Source organism: Coptis chinensis, chromosome 6 (assembly GCF_015680905.1).
Source record: "Coptis chinensis isolate HL-2020 chromosome 6, ASM1568090v1, whole genome shotgun sequence".
Taxonomy (NCBI): domain Eukaryota; kingdom Viridiplantae; phylum Streptophyta; class Magnoliopsida; order Ranunculales; family Ranunculaceae; genus Coptis; species Coptis chinensis.
In genome coordinates, this window is record NC_141461.1 from 19,052,911 (window position 1) to 19,068,360 (window position 15,450).

Sequence of the window (15,450 nt, forward strand, 5' to 3'; positions counted from 1 at the left end):
GAGTTTTTAGTATGTTTGTATTATATGTTGATTAAATGAGCAAAAAAAATGTAGGGTTATATTAAAACAATTATAGTTATATTAGAATTTTAGATATATTGTATGTAATTCCAAATAATAATTCAACTAAAGCGGATTGGATATGTATCGGCGGATTCGAATTGGAAAAAATTGAAATTTCATAAATCATCCGTAGCCGATCCAAATTTATACTGGATTTTCAGCAATGGGATGAATAGTACTGATGCCAAATTCGAAAAAATAAAAATAAAAATTGAATCGAAAATCGAAAAAATTAGAATTTCAGAAAAAAGTGACACTCCTAACTGAAACCATTGAACCAATTTTTCTATTTTGTATCCGTAAAACAAACTTTGTTTTTTAGGGATTGAGATGTATGGACTCTGCCTTAATCATTCGAAAGTGCCAAACTGTAAAGGTTGCAAGTATTCAAGTTTTATTACTTGGTGTCGTTTAAGGTCGTTACTCCTTATTACGGAAAAGTGTTATTTTGTTGTAAAATTGTCGGTAAAAGATTTGTATAAAGCTTCTAATCTTATCATATTCCCAATATTCAGGTTTTAATTAGGATTTTTGGTCTTGTATTTGGATGGGTGTATTTAACATTTATTGCATTTAGCATTTAAGTATGCATTATCTTTGTAACGAAGCAGGGCTTATTAGTTAGGACTCGAGATCTCTACAATCGGGTACAGAAATCATCTCAGTAACCGTGTTATCTCGCCGTTGATCCGAATTCGAGATGTGTTCGTGTACCTCAAAACCTGTGTGTGCGCCGAGACACGAAATATGTGTGTTGTACAGAAATCAATCTCTGTATCGGGTTATGGAGGAACCGGTCTCTATTAGTTATTACGCCACCCTTAGTTTATATTTTAATATAAACTGGTCCCACTGGAGGTTTTTGGGTTTAAAAAAAAGGCTGATGTTTTGCTTTGAAGATTATTATCATGCGTTGCCAAAAATCACGAATTCACGATCTAATAATAATATGGTATAATTTTCGCTGGCACTGAGATGCTAGACTTTTCCATGGCAAATCGAAGCATGTTGTACTTAAAAAGAAAATTATTATTAGTTTCTAAGCTTGACTTCAACGTAAACTCCAAATCGAATGGCACCACTGTTATTATACCTTCACACTAATAATCTCACTTTTTCTTCTTTTTATCACCAGCAAATTGTCCTCTTCTTCGTCTTTGTAATAAAAGCAATTTGTCCACTTCTCTAAAAAGCATCATCTTCTTTTAAACGTAATATTAAAGACACCCTCACTCTATTTAAACTTTCCCAACACCTCAAATCACATTTTCTTTCAAACAGCTTGAAAATGAAGAGACCACCCAACGCTCAAGAACATGAGGAGAAGTTGAAGAAGAGAAGAATTATTCAACAAGAGGAAGAGAAACAGAAACTTGGGTGTGAAGCAGAGTTTCATAATCTGAATCAAGACATGTTATTTGAGATACTGAAACATGTAGATGCACCAACACTAGCTAAAGCATCATGTGTGAACAAGAAGTGGCAAAAAACATCAAATGATGAAAGATTATGGGAAATGGTATGTACTCGACATTGGGTAAACATTGGTTGTCCAGAAGAACAAGTACGTTCAGTTGTTCTAGCTTTTGGTGGTTTTCGTCTTCTTCATTCTCTTTACTTAAGGCCAGTGTTAAAAGCTACTGCTCTATCTCAATATCAATCTTCAACTATTCCTAACAAATGGGGAAAAGATGAAGTTCATCTCTCACTTTCTTTGCTTTCAATTCGGTATTATGAGATGATGGATTGTAACTATAAAGGTAGAAAGAAATTTTAAGTTTTTGTTCAATTTTAATGCTCTGATTTAATTTGTAGCTTTTAATTGTACTGTTGAATTATAATGAAAAAAATGATCTAAGTTTGTTACTTGTGGACTTGTAGTGTGAATGTGAATGGGGTATAGGAGTTTTTCATGTTTGATTGTTTGAAGATGAGATGTTCAGTGATTTGTCTCTTTTTCTGTATTTTTTTAGTGATTGTAAGTTCTTATTTGTTTGTTTGTTTGAGTGAATAATAGGATTCTGAGTGAACAGAAGAAGACAGAAGTAAAGGTTGAATTGGAAATTGGGATTAATGTGCTTGTACTCAAAGCTTCCATTCTGAGAAAGAGATAGAGAGATAGGATTTGTTTTGGATTGGAGAAGTCAATAACCCATTAATGGGAGTAAAAAAATATGTTTTTGTTTTCTTCTCTTATTTTTCTACTGGCTATTGATCACTATTTTGTCAAACTGTCACACTAAGGTGTCGTTCCGTGGTTTAGGTGGAGTACGTATTGGGTAAGATTTAATGATTCGTTCCAAAGCAAAAAATAATGAATGGAGTTGGCATCCAACTTTGTGTCAAACTGTATACGAGCCTACCAGGTCTAAACGGGGCAATAGATTCTCAAAGTGCATACTCGTGTTTTGAGGGTCATTACAACTTCAATTGTACATCCATGAATTGAGACGACTACTTCAATCTGCTAAAGCGCTACTCTTTTTTTTTTGAATAATCACATTTTGCAAAATATTCTTAACTAATCGGATGACAAAACATATACGTCCCAAGCTTATCACAAGTTTTGTCTGTCATATCATTTTTCTTCTAGAAATAGTATGGATTTATTGGTCTGTTCCAACATCCAAACAAGGGAAGCTACCCAACAAGAACTTCAATACAAATCATCGGTCATTTCTATTGTCGTATGTATGAGTTTATGTACTTCTGTCATATGGTCTTTTTCCAACCAAATTAGGTTCTTTTGTTTGTTTCCATTTGGTATCCTAGCAAATCTTAAATACAACTTACTTCCGACCGGCCTAAAAATCTAGTTATAAATTTGTGTTGTTCAGTCAGAAAAGAAAAACAAATAAGTACTGTATAACCTTTTCATAATTTTATTGTATATTTGAATGTATATCAATTTTTCAGTAGTGACACTCCAGCAAGATATCTATTTTTTTTTTCATAATTTTATTGAAAATATTTAATCACATTTACCATGCACCCTGAAAAAATTTAATTAAATAAATAAAATATCACTTGAATAATAAACAGTCTAAATATCGTCTTTAAATTCATTGTCTACGAGTTCCCGGAGAACACAAAGAAAAACAAGTCCTCTACGTTTATCAACAGAAGGTGAATTTGCCTTGCTTCTAATCTATATAGATCAATCGAAAATCCTTTTACAAACTAGGTAAGAAGCCAAGAACTAAGAACTAATTAAGAGCATGTTTAGGAGAGACACTATCCTAGCACCAAACACCAAATTTTCTTTGGTGTTTTTTCATCTTTAAGAGAGACACATTTTGATAAAAACATCAAAGCAAACACCAAATCGGCTAAAATTTGGTGTTTGCTTTGGTGTTGTATCAAATCTCTCTCTAGCGGTTTTAATTAAACTGTGCGGTGTGTCGAACACTGCATAGGCTTGGGCTAGACTGTGGGCTTCTATAGCACGGTGTTTCGAAAACCGCACGGTTTATCCAAAACCACATGCGTGATATGAATAAAAATGATACCGGAATTAGGAACTAAACTTGACTGATATCGAAATTAGAAACTGGACTTGAATTATAATGTCGAAATATCTGATTATGTATCTAATAAGAATGAATTGTGCAATTGTGTGAGAATGGAAATGATACTAGGAATGAATTATACTCCGCTCGTGTATTAGGATCCAATGGAGTCTTTTTTGTATTTTTGAAATTCTCATAAACCCAAATCCTATCATACAACCCAAGTCCTGTCATACATTTTGAAAATCAACAATAATACCATATCACAACCCAAAATGAGCTCATGTTACATATTCTTATACATCTCATATTATATAAAATTTATTTAGCTCTCTTCTTACGCCCGACCCTTACCACTCGATGAGTCTCCTCTTTCCATTTGGATGTTCCAAAGCTGCTCCTCTAAATTCCTAACCTGAGAACCAAGATCTTTCCTGTCTGCACGAATGTTAACTACCTCATCCTGAAGTTCCTCATATGCCTGATGTTGTTGCGTGTACACTTGCTGAATATCCTCATACGCTTTTCGAGTCTCCTCATATATGCACGTTGGGATTGTTGATATGTTTGAGAATATGCTTCCTCTCTTTCTTGGCTGTAATGATACAAGACAATCCTCATCCCATCAAACATACGAACATTGTTCTCATATCTTTCCCGATAAACATCCTGAAAATCCAAGAAAATACAGTGTAAGTACATATTATATATATAATGAAGAAGATAAATAAAACAACTAAACTCACCAGGGTATACTGATCAATCTGCGGCTTTAACTCATGGAAATGAGCAGCAGGCACCTCATGAATGGAAAGGTAAGTAGCCTCCCATCAGGTTCACACACGGCAAACATCATCGGATTAGTGGCAAACACAGGAGCTGGATGATATGCATTCACAGGTTATGGCGGATGAGGAATACATAGCTCATGTCTCATCCCTTCTAGGCCCACAAACTCGAAGTTGCTACCCCGACCAACAGGGGGCAACAATGGACCCATAGAGACACGGTTCCACCATCTATAATACTGATCAGCAATCTGCTCAACAACAAAATAAGACGCATCTGGCCAAGGACCACCACTGGCATGAACTTCATGAACTTGAGTTATACTCCACGACTTAGCATCACTAACATCTGGTATGGGAGCACATGGAACTCCATAACGTCTAGTCAATTGTCTCCAACATCTGTCACCACAATACCAAACTTTACAGTCACGTGTGGCAAAAACAACTCTGTGATGTAACAAAACACAAGCATGCCGCACAACTGGATCGTCAAAGGCAGTAGACAAACACCATGGTCTCTACTCAATAGATGACAATGATCTAATATCAATCTAAGCATAAGCCATACGCACATTATTTCTAATCTGCCCTCTATTATGAGTCAAGTGATGCCCTGACAAACTTACAAATCTAGGGCGAGTATCGGCAATCATGTCTATGTTAGGACAAAGACAACGGAAGTGCTCGTAGAACCAAATCTCCAAAAGTCCTATGAATCCTGCAATCTGAAGACTTTTATTTTCAAATGTCTGTGAAGATTTGTCTAACGTCGCTATCAGTGTGGCATATACTGAGCTACCAAGGTCATTATCTCTCATATTATGCAAATCAGAAACAAAGCATAATATCTAAGTCATACAATAGAATGACCATTTGGAAACAAAATATGCCCAATAAAAAACATAAAAAAAGCCCTAACATACACATCAGCACCCTCACTACCAGGTAGAACAGTCAAAGCTAATTCCGCTCGTGTATTAGGATCCAAGAGAGGTTCTATGTATGCAGTCTTAATATGAGATAATTTAATACCAGAAGAATCATACGTATCTGCATCCAAGAGAGAAAAAATCATAAGCATACTAGCAATGTTCTCATAATTTATATTAAAAGGTATCGGTTGGCCTATACCGATACTCAACCCAGAAATCATGATGAAGTCTAGTGGTGTGAACTCCAACTCCGCACAAGAAAAATGAAATGTATGAGTTGTATTCCACCATCTTTCTACTAAAGCAATGCCACTGCCCAATCAGCCTTCTTATAATCTACATCAACCAAAATACCGAAAGGTGTATACAAAATATTATCTCTCTAACATGTACAAACTCATCCAAACTCTTAAGAACCTTCCACCATTCTCTAACACCAAGTAAAACCGATCTAACTCAGTAGTCAATAACTTGCTGATATTATGAAAAAATAATAATGCATATAAGATAAATAATTAATTGATTCAAAACTAATTAATACATAATATTCAAAATATTTAATCAAAATTAATTAATTACTTGAGAATTAGCCACTACACTCTACATGTGTTTTGTATCACGTGTAGAAGACACAACTTGCATATCAAGTGTTTCATCGGGATTAAATTATCAATCAAAGTCGTTCATTTACTCAAGTACATAACGATGTCTATCAGTCGGCGCGATATTCTCGACTTCTTCTCCCCCATCGTCTTCTACTTCCTCGGCTTCTTCTACCTCTATATCATCACCAATGTCGTTTGTGTACTGCTAATACTCATCATCATCACCGTCGAAAGGTTGAAAAGGATCCATCTAAAATTTCAAGAGTTTAGATAGGTTTTTTTTTTTTTTTAAAATAAGGAGAGGGCTTATCAATTGAGAGAAAAGTTAAAAATGAATGAACCACGTGGTTTTGGTTTGGTATATAAAGGCATAGCACGCAGTGTTTTATACACCGCGTGGTTTCTGAAAAACCGCATGGGTTTGGGCTTCTGTGGCGCGGTTCTGCGAAAGCAGCGTGGACTATATGGTGCGGTTCATCCAATACCGCAGCATTTGATGTCAACTTTTTGATATCGCTCCTGAAATTGGTTGGTGCAAGTTTGGTTTGGTTAAAAAATTTGGTGTTTTTTGGTATCACTCCTAAAGATGCTTTAAGAACAAGAAAGATCTCAAAAATTCACACAAATATGAATGAATTCAGGATAAGATGCGTGTGTTTTGGGAATGGGGACGGGCAGAAGATTGTGTTCCTAAATTAATCTACAATAGGGTAAGGGTGATCTTAAACACCCATACAAACACTTCAATACCCCTTTACTAACTAAAGTTTTTGTCATACCCCAATAATTGCCCTCAATCTAATAATATCCCCCAAATTAATTTGGGGTGTGGGGGGGGAGAACACACACGACCTTATTTTTTTTGGCAATCTTCTTATTGTTAATATTGCAAACAAACTCACATTTATGTTTGGCATTTGTACTTGTTCATTGTAGTAATCAGGGTCGATCCTGATTACTAGGGGAACACACACGACCTTATTTTTTTGGCAATCTTCTTATTCCACCACTCTATTTCTCTACAGAGAAAAAAAAATGGCACTTTGTTAATATTGCAAACAAACTCACATTTTTGTTTGGCATTTGTACTTGTTCATTGTAGTAATCAGGGTCGATCCTGGGCCTATGCTGTATAAGCCCTTGCATAGGGCCCCAATTTCTTTTTTTAAAAAAACAAGGGCCCCATTTTGCTTACAAAAACCTACTATAGTGTTAAAAAACCAATAGAAATCCATTATAAAAGCCCAATCCATGAAAAAAAGAAACAAAATAAAAGGCCCATATTTAGAGAACTTGCACAGGGCCTATTGGAAGTTAGGGCTGGCCCTGGTAGTAATCCAAAGTATAATAGTCTTCTGAGTTCTCCCAATCATCAAAATTTGATTTTTGAATTTTTTACTAAATTTTCATTAGGTTGGCATTCATCCTCATTACTTTAGTATAGTTGATTCAAATCAAAAGTGGTGTTTCCATGTTTATTGAGAGAAATGTTGCTAAATAAGAGGTTATTGGAGAAGAAATCAAGAACATTTTTTTTTTCTTTTGATAGAAGAAGAAGAAGGAGAAAAAGTTCTTTTTTAGTTACAAGTGAAGAACATATATATATATATATATAGAAGAGGGATAGAGGCACATTTTTATGCGCACATTATAGCCACATTGTAAATTAATTCAAACAAAATCATAGACTTAAAAGTTGAATTAAGGGCTGATTTTTTGTAGATATGATTTCCCCACAATGGAGAACATGCTCACAAAAATTTAGCTCATTCAAAAAAGTCTAACATTAGAACATGCTCACAAAACTTTTAGACCGTTAGATGAAAAGTTCAAAAATGAACACAAATGAACACTAATTTTTACATGGTTAGACATATCCAAATATTATGATTTTTTGTGAGAATGTTCTTCATAGTGGGGAGATCATCTCCACAAAAAACTAGGCCTTAATTCATTTGTATGTCGAAAATGTGGCTATAATGTGCGCATAATGAATGTGGCTATATATAGAGTTTAGTATGTGGTCATTTATAGTTTTACAATGTATATTATAATAAACTAGTCATGACCTGTGCCTACGTCACTCTGCTTTTACAAAAATGCATACAACATTTTTTGTATTATACAATTTCACGCTAAACAACTATATTAAGCATCTTGAAAAAATAAATGATCCTCAGCATCTCCTTATGCAATTGATACTTTCACCAAATGAGGTTCTTTCAGGTGGGTTCAAAAGTTTAAGTTTAATCTCATTTGCAACCAAGACCTGCTACTAAAAAAAAATGTTTTACCAATTATTTTATAATCCCGAAAACAGACGTACTTTTTTCAAATTTTTTTAGTACGGGTGGGAAGAGTTTCAATTCAGAAGGACTGCTTTTCTAATAGAGATCCATGTGGCTATGCTACTCCGGCCATATGGTCATGCAATCCGGCACAAATGCTATTACAACTCAAACGAAGGATGTACATGTCTATGTACAATATGATATTTTTATGTAATGGTGTTCCTAGCTTGGGCATTCCACTCCATATTATTATGTTAATGAAGTGCCTCTCTACATGCCCCCTCCCAAAGCCTTTTTATTAGTGGACATACAATGTAATTTTGTCACACACTAATTAGCTCTATATATCTTAATAATACCAGTAAAGACAGATCACTAACTTGAACCCATTGTGCAACCCTTTGAATCCTTTCATTTTGAGTTTTATCGATCTGATCAACTTAGTACAACTTTTTTAGGAGATAACAAATGAAAAGAGGGAGAGATGTGTAGTACGAAGTAACAGATCAGAAAAATGAAGAGAAGAAGAAGAATTACACTATGGATTAAAAGCAAGACAACCAACTGAATTTCACTTCACAATTAGGAGTCATTACTGATTGTTCAATTACCATCCTAAAAAGAATGTAGTGGTGGATATTGAGATTTCTACGTGGGAGGTTTGTTGGCGGTATTGATCTTTGTGATGCCAAATATATATGGTACGGTTTTTATCAGGCCAGACTATAATGGTGCTTCTATTTCTAAAAAGTATCCAACGGTAACAAATTAATTTTTTGAAGAAGGTATGCATACGGAATCACCATGGATTATGTTTTGAGGTAAAGTAAGAAATCATCTTAAGTTTAATGCTATATATAGATCGAGGAATGAAACCAATTGTACACACAAAAACAAAAACATATAATTTCAGATATTATTAGATTGTTATTGTATGGAACTCCAAATTAAACATGCATCAAATATAGGATTGGATACCATAGTTATATAAAGTTATAAAAACAAACTCCCAATTGACCATTGCTCGTTTAAAGATCAATACTGGGGTAGTGGATGAACTACAACTATAAGATTGTATAAAAGGGACATATTTACAAAATTGACGGACCTAGAATAAAAATTAATAATCTCCCGTTCGAATTGGTTGGAGAGAAAATTTAGGGATGTCATGCACTTTGCCAAGACATGCATAGAACTAATTTTCAGGACAACTAATGCTCACCTTGCAAACTCAATCATTAGATATGATTTTCATGTTGAAAGAAGCTTACCACTGGAGAAGATGAACCAAAGAACGTAAGAAGCTTTAAACCTTTAATAAAGACTCTTAAAATAAAGTTATGGAAGAACTACCATTTGGGTTTCTAAATCAAATAAGATTGCTTCCTAGATTGTCTCCTAAATTGTAGGATTTTAATTTTAAGAAAGTTTAACTACACAGATCCCGAGGAAATCAAGACCACCACTTAAGCCCTTATAACTTTGCTTAAAAAAATGAGCTGTTTATGTCACCTGCACAGAAGCCCTTATTTAACAGATCTATAAGAATTTTAATATAACAGATCCTCATGTATAATTACTTAATCCCAAATAGTAATTATGGGTGCCTTTCACACTCAGCATGTCAACACTAAAAATTACATTTAGTCTCCGTGGAGACGATAAAAAATTACATATGTTTCCAAATAATTGTACAAAATTTATCTAACTTGAATGACATTTTTACAATACGGATGTATAGTAACTTGATCTATATATTACCTTTGTCTTCAACCTGAATGATTCTTGATTTTGTTTCTCACCATTTACTTTTTATCTAACAAAGTAATATAAAACCTTGGAATTCATTTTCTCTTTCTTCCCAGCTCACAAAGCTTTATGGATAACAACCGATGGAACTAAGTTATCTTAGCCCACCCCGAGAGCATTGATTCCTGAGGCATCTTAAGTCTCCAAACCTTAAGTAGCAAATCACTTTAACATGGATTATCATTTTCCTTTCTCTATCAAACACCTACCTGCACACTTGCACTGCAAATAAGATCAGCATATTGAACATTTGCTTATATGAATTGAAGGATAACATGTTGTAAAAAGTGAGTACCATTGCCTATTCGTATCATGCTCCTGCAAAATTTTGAGTATCCACAAAATGTCTAAATGTTGAGATAAATATAATTAAGTATCCATATCTTTCAACACATAAAACCCAATTTCACAACGCTCAAATTAACGCTCAAATGTTCAATTGATGCTAGTATAACTCAATGACGCGCAAGGAGGCAAAATGCATAATATTTGGCACCATCGAACATTCAGTTGTTGCAACCTTGGTTTTCCATATATTAATATACATATACTTCAACTATTTGTGTAGGCATAGTCTCCATTCCCCAAAAAAATTAGTGTCATTAACTACATAGACAATGCCACCTGCAAGATATGTAGAAAACAAAATTATATAAAATGTTACAAATTCATTTAATTTGCCATCACTCACGAATGCAGAATGGGGTGCCAATAAGTTTTAGGAAACACAATCCAAGAAAAAAAATGAGTTAGATTTTAGACAACTTCAAATAAATTTAGATAAGTTAGAATTTAAATAAGTTAGATAAGTTATTTAGATAAGTTTCATAAATTCTAGATAAGTTAGTATTAATTTCATAAAGATTGTTTCCTAATTAGAATCAACTTGCTCTTTAATCATGCCGGTCTACCGTCAGATGTACTGATTGTATTAACTATTAGCCATCCGATGTAGGCTTTAGACAAACCTCTTAAAAACCAAGTTGTTTTATTATATAGACTAGAATTTAACCCGTGGCTACGCCACTCGAGTCATTATGGGTGAATATGGCAAAATAAAATTGTGCCAATTTATTATTTTAACCCCAATTTTATTGGAAAAAAATCAAGAGTATTTTCACTATTATTTTACATTTAAATTGAACTTTTGTGCATCATACATACTCAATTTCACACGGCAATATGCCCATAAAAGTAATGCACCCACAAGTGCTTCAAATCCCATGAATAAATATGCTTTATGTCAACAAAATATGAATAGTTGTTAAGTCTGTCACAGCCCGATTTTCTAAACAATTAAAAATAATGAATATTTGAAATATAAATATCTCAAACATCATTATGTTCAATTGTCTAAAAACCCAGGCTATGACGGGGTGATACAACACATGTCAAAACCTAAAACCCACATCACAACAGGATCAACTTAACAACAAAAATCTCCAAATTCCTCAACTATCACTTTATTCAGAACTTTCTTCCATCCCAATACAAACATAAACAAACTTTAAGAATAAAAATTTCCAACATCGTATTCTCATGTCATATAAAAATGTAACCTACGTTATTACATCATTCCAAAGATCAGACCTAATAAACTAAACTCCCAGACTGCTCCAGGCGAGAATCCAAATCACACGCCATGGTTCCACTGCCTTCCACCTATGTTCCCAAGAACACACCCACGTTGCCAAAACAAAGCAAACATGGGTCAACAAAATGAAATTTGCTGGTATGAGTAGACTAACCACATATAAACATTATCATACTTTAATTTTCCAAACAATCACTTTATATTTTTCCCATAACTTAAGCATTCACAGCTTGGAAGACAGGTAGTTCCGTCATTTCAACCGGCATAGCTTCTTCCCAAGCAAGACTTCCATTTATTTTCACTCATTCAAATCACTCGTTTTAATAACTAAATCATTTAATTAAAACTTACCGATATCCACTGCTGTATAAGGGTAGGACCGCGTCCCTGCACAAAATGTTATTAAGTCCTACCCTCCTGCAAAAGAAAGTTAGAACTTCTAACATTTGTCGATATCCTATAGGCATTCAAAAGTAAACCCAAGCACACTCGCACAATCAAATTAATTTCTCTTATTAATTAATCAATTACTTTTCTTATACACATATTTCACAACCTATGTACCTTAGGTCATTCCCGCCACATTCAAGGAATACCCAACCTTACATTCCTCAGACACTCAAGGAATACAACTAACCCGCAAAGGCTAATACCTTAGTTCCTCTCTACAGGGTAGTCCAAACAATCGGTCATTCATGACACATTCAATAAATACCGGGTCATTCATGGCACATTCAATGAATACCCCTATATAACGCTTAACGGGCCATTTATGACACATTCAATAAATGCCCACCTAACATATGACATCAAGCAAATCATAAAACTCAATTATGAAATTTTAGGCGTGGAGAGTTCTAAAAGAGGGGGTAATTTTGTTTACGCATTATTGAACTTGATTGCATGTATTATTTCCGAGAACGAAGTAGTATCTTGATTCATGTATTTTGATTTACGCGTTATTAATTTTATGGATGTCTTAGTGTCATAGCGCCGTATATCATAAGAGATTGAAATATCACATAATAATTAATACACGTACACACGTATATATATATATATATAGGTCTTAGCCTAAAGTCAAGCACCTATCCCAATAGACCTATCCTAATAAACCGAATCATAAACCGAGTTAAAATATCAAATGGGGTTAACTGGTCAAAGTCAACCCTAGTCAAAAGTCAACTCTAGTCAAAGTCAAAGTCAACTCTGGTCAAAGTCAAAGTCGGCCTGCCAAGGGTCAACAACACTCAACCAGTCCCAAAAACCGATTTATCTAAGCTGACCAGGTTCAATAACTTAAGCTTTAACCTGGCCCATAAACTGGTTTGGCCCAACTTGAAGATCCACTTAAAATGCTATGGACCAGCCCCAAAAAAAACCAAGGCCCGAAATCGAGGCCCAAAGAAAACTAATTGAACTCTGCCCAACCACTAAAACAAAACCGGCCCAAAGTAAAACCAAAAAGCATTGGCCCAAGGCCCAAAGCCCAAACCCGACTCTGTTTCATCTTCTCCTCCACCGGCTGACCAAATATCGACGACCACCACCGGCTGACTCGTGGCGCCATCGACCCCTTATCTCCTCCTCAAGTCGGTTCGACTCCCCATCCCAACCCAACCAACTTTAATGAAAACAAAAGCTCAAATCATTCAATCCCCATTTATACATCAACCTAGATCTAAAATTCGAGCCGCCATTAATGGTGCTTCAAGCTCCAGCTCGGCCCCCACCCAATCCAACATCAAACATGCATCCACAACCCACCAAATTAAACAAAACAATTCAAACTATTTAAAACACATAATACCCAAATCCCATTATCCACAATAATGGCGATGCGCCATTGACGCCCTCTTGGGAGCTTCCAACAGCTCTATGCTAACCACCAACCATCAACTTACCAACATCACAACATAAAAGAAAGTTCAAACACGCCCATAAGATTTCTTTCAACTGTTCTGGCGATTTCGCCGCCATTAACAGTTTAAGCTTTTCTCCAAGCTTTAACAGCCCACTCACTACGGCTAATCATCCGACAAATCAAAACAACAACAACTACAGCAGTTTTTAAGTTCAAACAATGAACAGGACGCCTCTGTGCTCACGCCGCCATTAACGGTTATCCCAAGCTCCCAACAGAGTTTCAAAAATACAGTTTAACAAATTTTCAACAGTATGAGCAGGACAAAATATCGTCTCAACAGTATGAACAGTAGGAGTTTCAAAACAGGACGAAAGCTAATAACCAAATAATGAACCGAAAATATGAGCAGAAACTTTATAACGGTATGGCACAGACACGGAAAACTATAATTCTGTGAAATAGCAAAAATAGCTACTCACCTGAACTAACAGCTCGACGAATTTTTCTAGCCCGAATCGTCGTGCTCCACCTCTCCAGCAAACCAGCTTCTTTCTCTGCCTCCATTTTTTTATATTTTATTATCTTCAAAACCCTATTCTCTAGAACAATGTGTTTATATACTTGGGTCCGAAACCCAAGCCCAACACCGACTCGGGCCCAAAACCAAGCCCACGTATCCCGAGTCCAATCCGACAAATTTTTAAAATAAACAATTAAATTAATTAATTAAATAGAAAAATACGTATAAAAAAACACGGGGTGTTATAAAGTCCCTTTATAAGAATTAGAAAAATAAATAAAAAATCAATAGCAAACTCCTATAATCCAAGGTATATATTGCTATCAATAATAACCTAAAGCTCAAGGGTTATACAAACACTGTTGGAGCACTATTAGGCTCTTAGTGAGAATTTGTCGCATATGTGTATACTTAGAGTGAACATTGAAGCACACCCTATCCGCGTCGTTAAGCAAGTAAATGTAATTTTCGCCAATGACAATCTTCTTGAGAGAAATTTTGTGGGTCTTTTGGCTTACTTGTTTTTAATCTTGCTAAATACATAGAGAGAATAGCTTATTCATGAGCACATAATTATTATCATCAATAGTTTTGCAGATAGTCCTGCGGTAGAACATACTTAGATCGAACAACTAAGATCCCAAATTGATATCAAATGTTTCCTGCTAAAGGACATGTCTGCAAGTCTGCAATCCAATGGACTGCCAAACGAAGTGTCAACAGCTAACACTCGCTCCTTTTGTGTTTATGAGATGGTATGTGGATGATGTAGATAGATAATGGTCGTTGAACAAAATAGAAGCGTATCAAAACCTAATTATCCCTCAATAAGTAAAGGATGAGTAGGGTATCGTTCCACTTTTAAGTGTATGTTATATGAAGAACATGACTGGAAAGGGGGTTTAAGGGATTAAAAACTATGATTGTAGAGATTTTAGATTCTAATGCTAAACTAAACTAAATTAACTAAACTATTGAAAATTTATAAGAGAGGGAATTCAAGAGATTAGAATCCACCAATACTTTTGATATATGACCTTCTGCTTCATGGTTGTTCTTACAAGTAAACTATAATTAGGCAATCGAGCGAGTGTCGATGCCTTCTTGGACGAAATATCGTTAACAATTAACTCTACTTAAGGTTGTTCCTATGTTTATGCTATTAATATCTTCTTTCCTTTTATGTAAGCTCGGGCAACCATTAAATGTATTACCGAGAGCAACATCAAGGAGTACTTCCTAATAGGGCAGCCATTCAATGAATCACCACTTAAGGCAAACACAAAGAATACTTCCCCTAGGCAGCCACTCCCTGAGCTACCCCTTCTAAGGTAACACAAAGAATATATACTTCCCTAACTCTAAAGAACTATACTACTAGAAGAAAAGTAAAAAACACTAGCATGATATTAATATTGCAAAACATAAACCCTATTCTATACTTCTATCCCCTGGTGTGGGCAATGAAA

The 15,450-nt window shown here is 35.0% G+C and overlaps 1 protein-coding gene across 1 annotated transcript; it reads left to right on the forward strand.

Annotated features, from left to right (window-relative positions):
• The first annotated feature begins 1,191 nt into the window (after positions 1-1,191).
• SLY1 (F-box family protein) lies at positions 1,192-2,255 on the forward strand. The gene is made up of 2 exons (XM_086565692.1): positions 1,192-1,823; positions 2,081-2,255. The coding sequence occupies exons 1-2, from the start codon at positions 1,352-1,354 to the stop codon at positions 2,086-2,088; spliced, it is 480 nt and encodes a 159-aa protein (XP_086421818.1). The 5' UTR covers positions 1,192-1,351; the 3' UTR covers positions 2,089-2,255.
• The last annotated feature ends 13,195 nt before the right edge of the window (positions 2,256-15,450 follow it).

What these genes read in the sequence shown, in the direction of transcription:
- SLY1 (XM_086565692.1), top strand. Translation starts at nt 1,352, where the DNA reads ATGAAGAGACCACCCAACGCTCAAGAACATGAGGAGAAGTTGAAGAAG.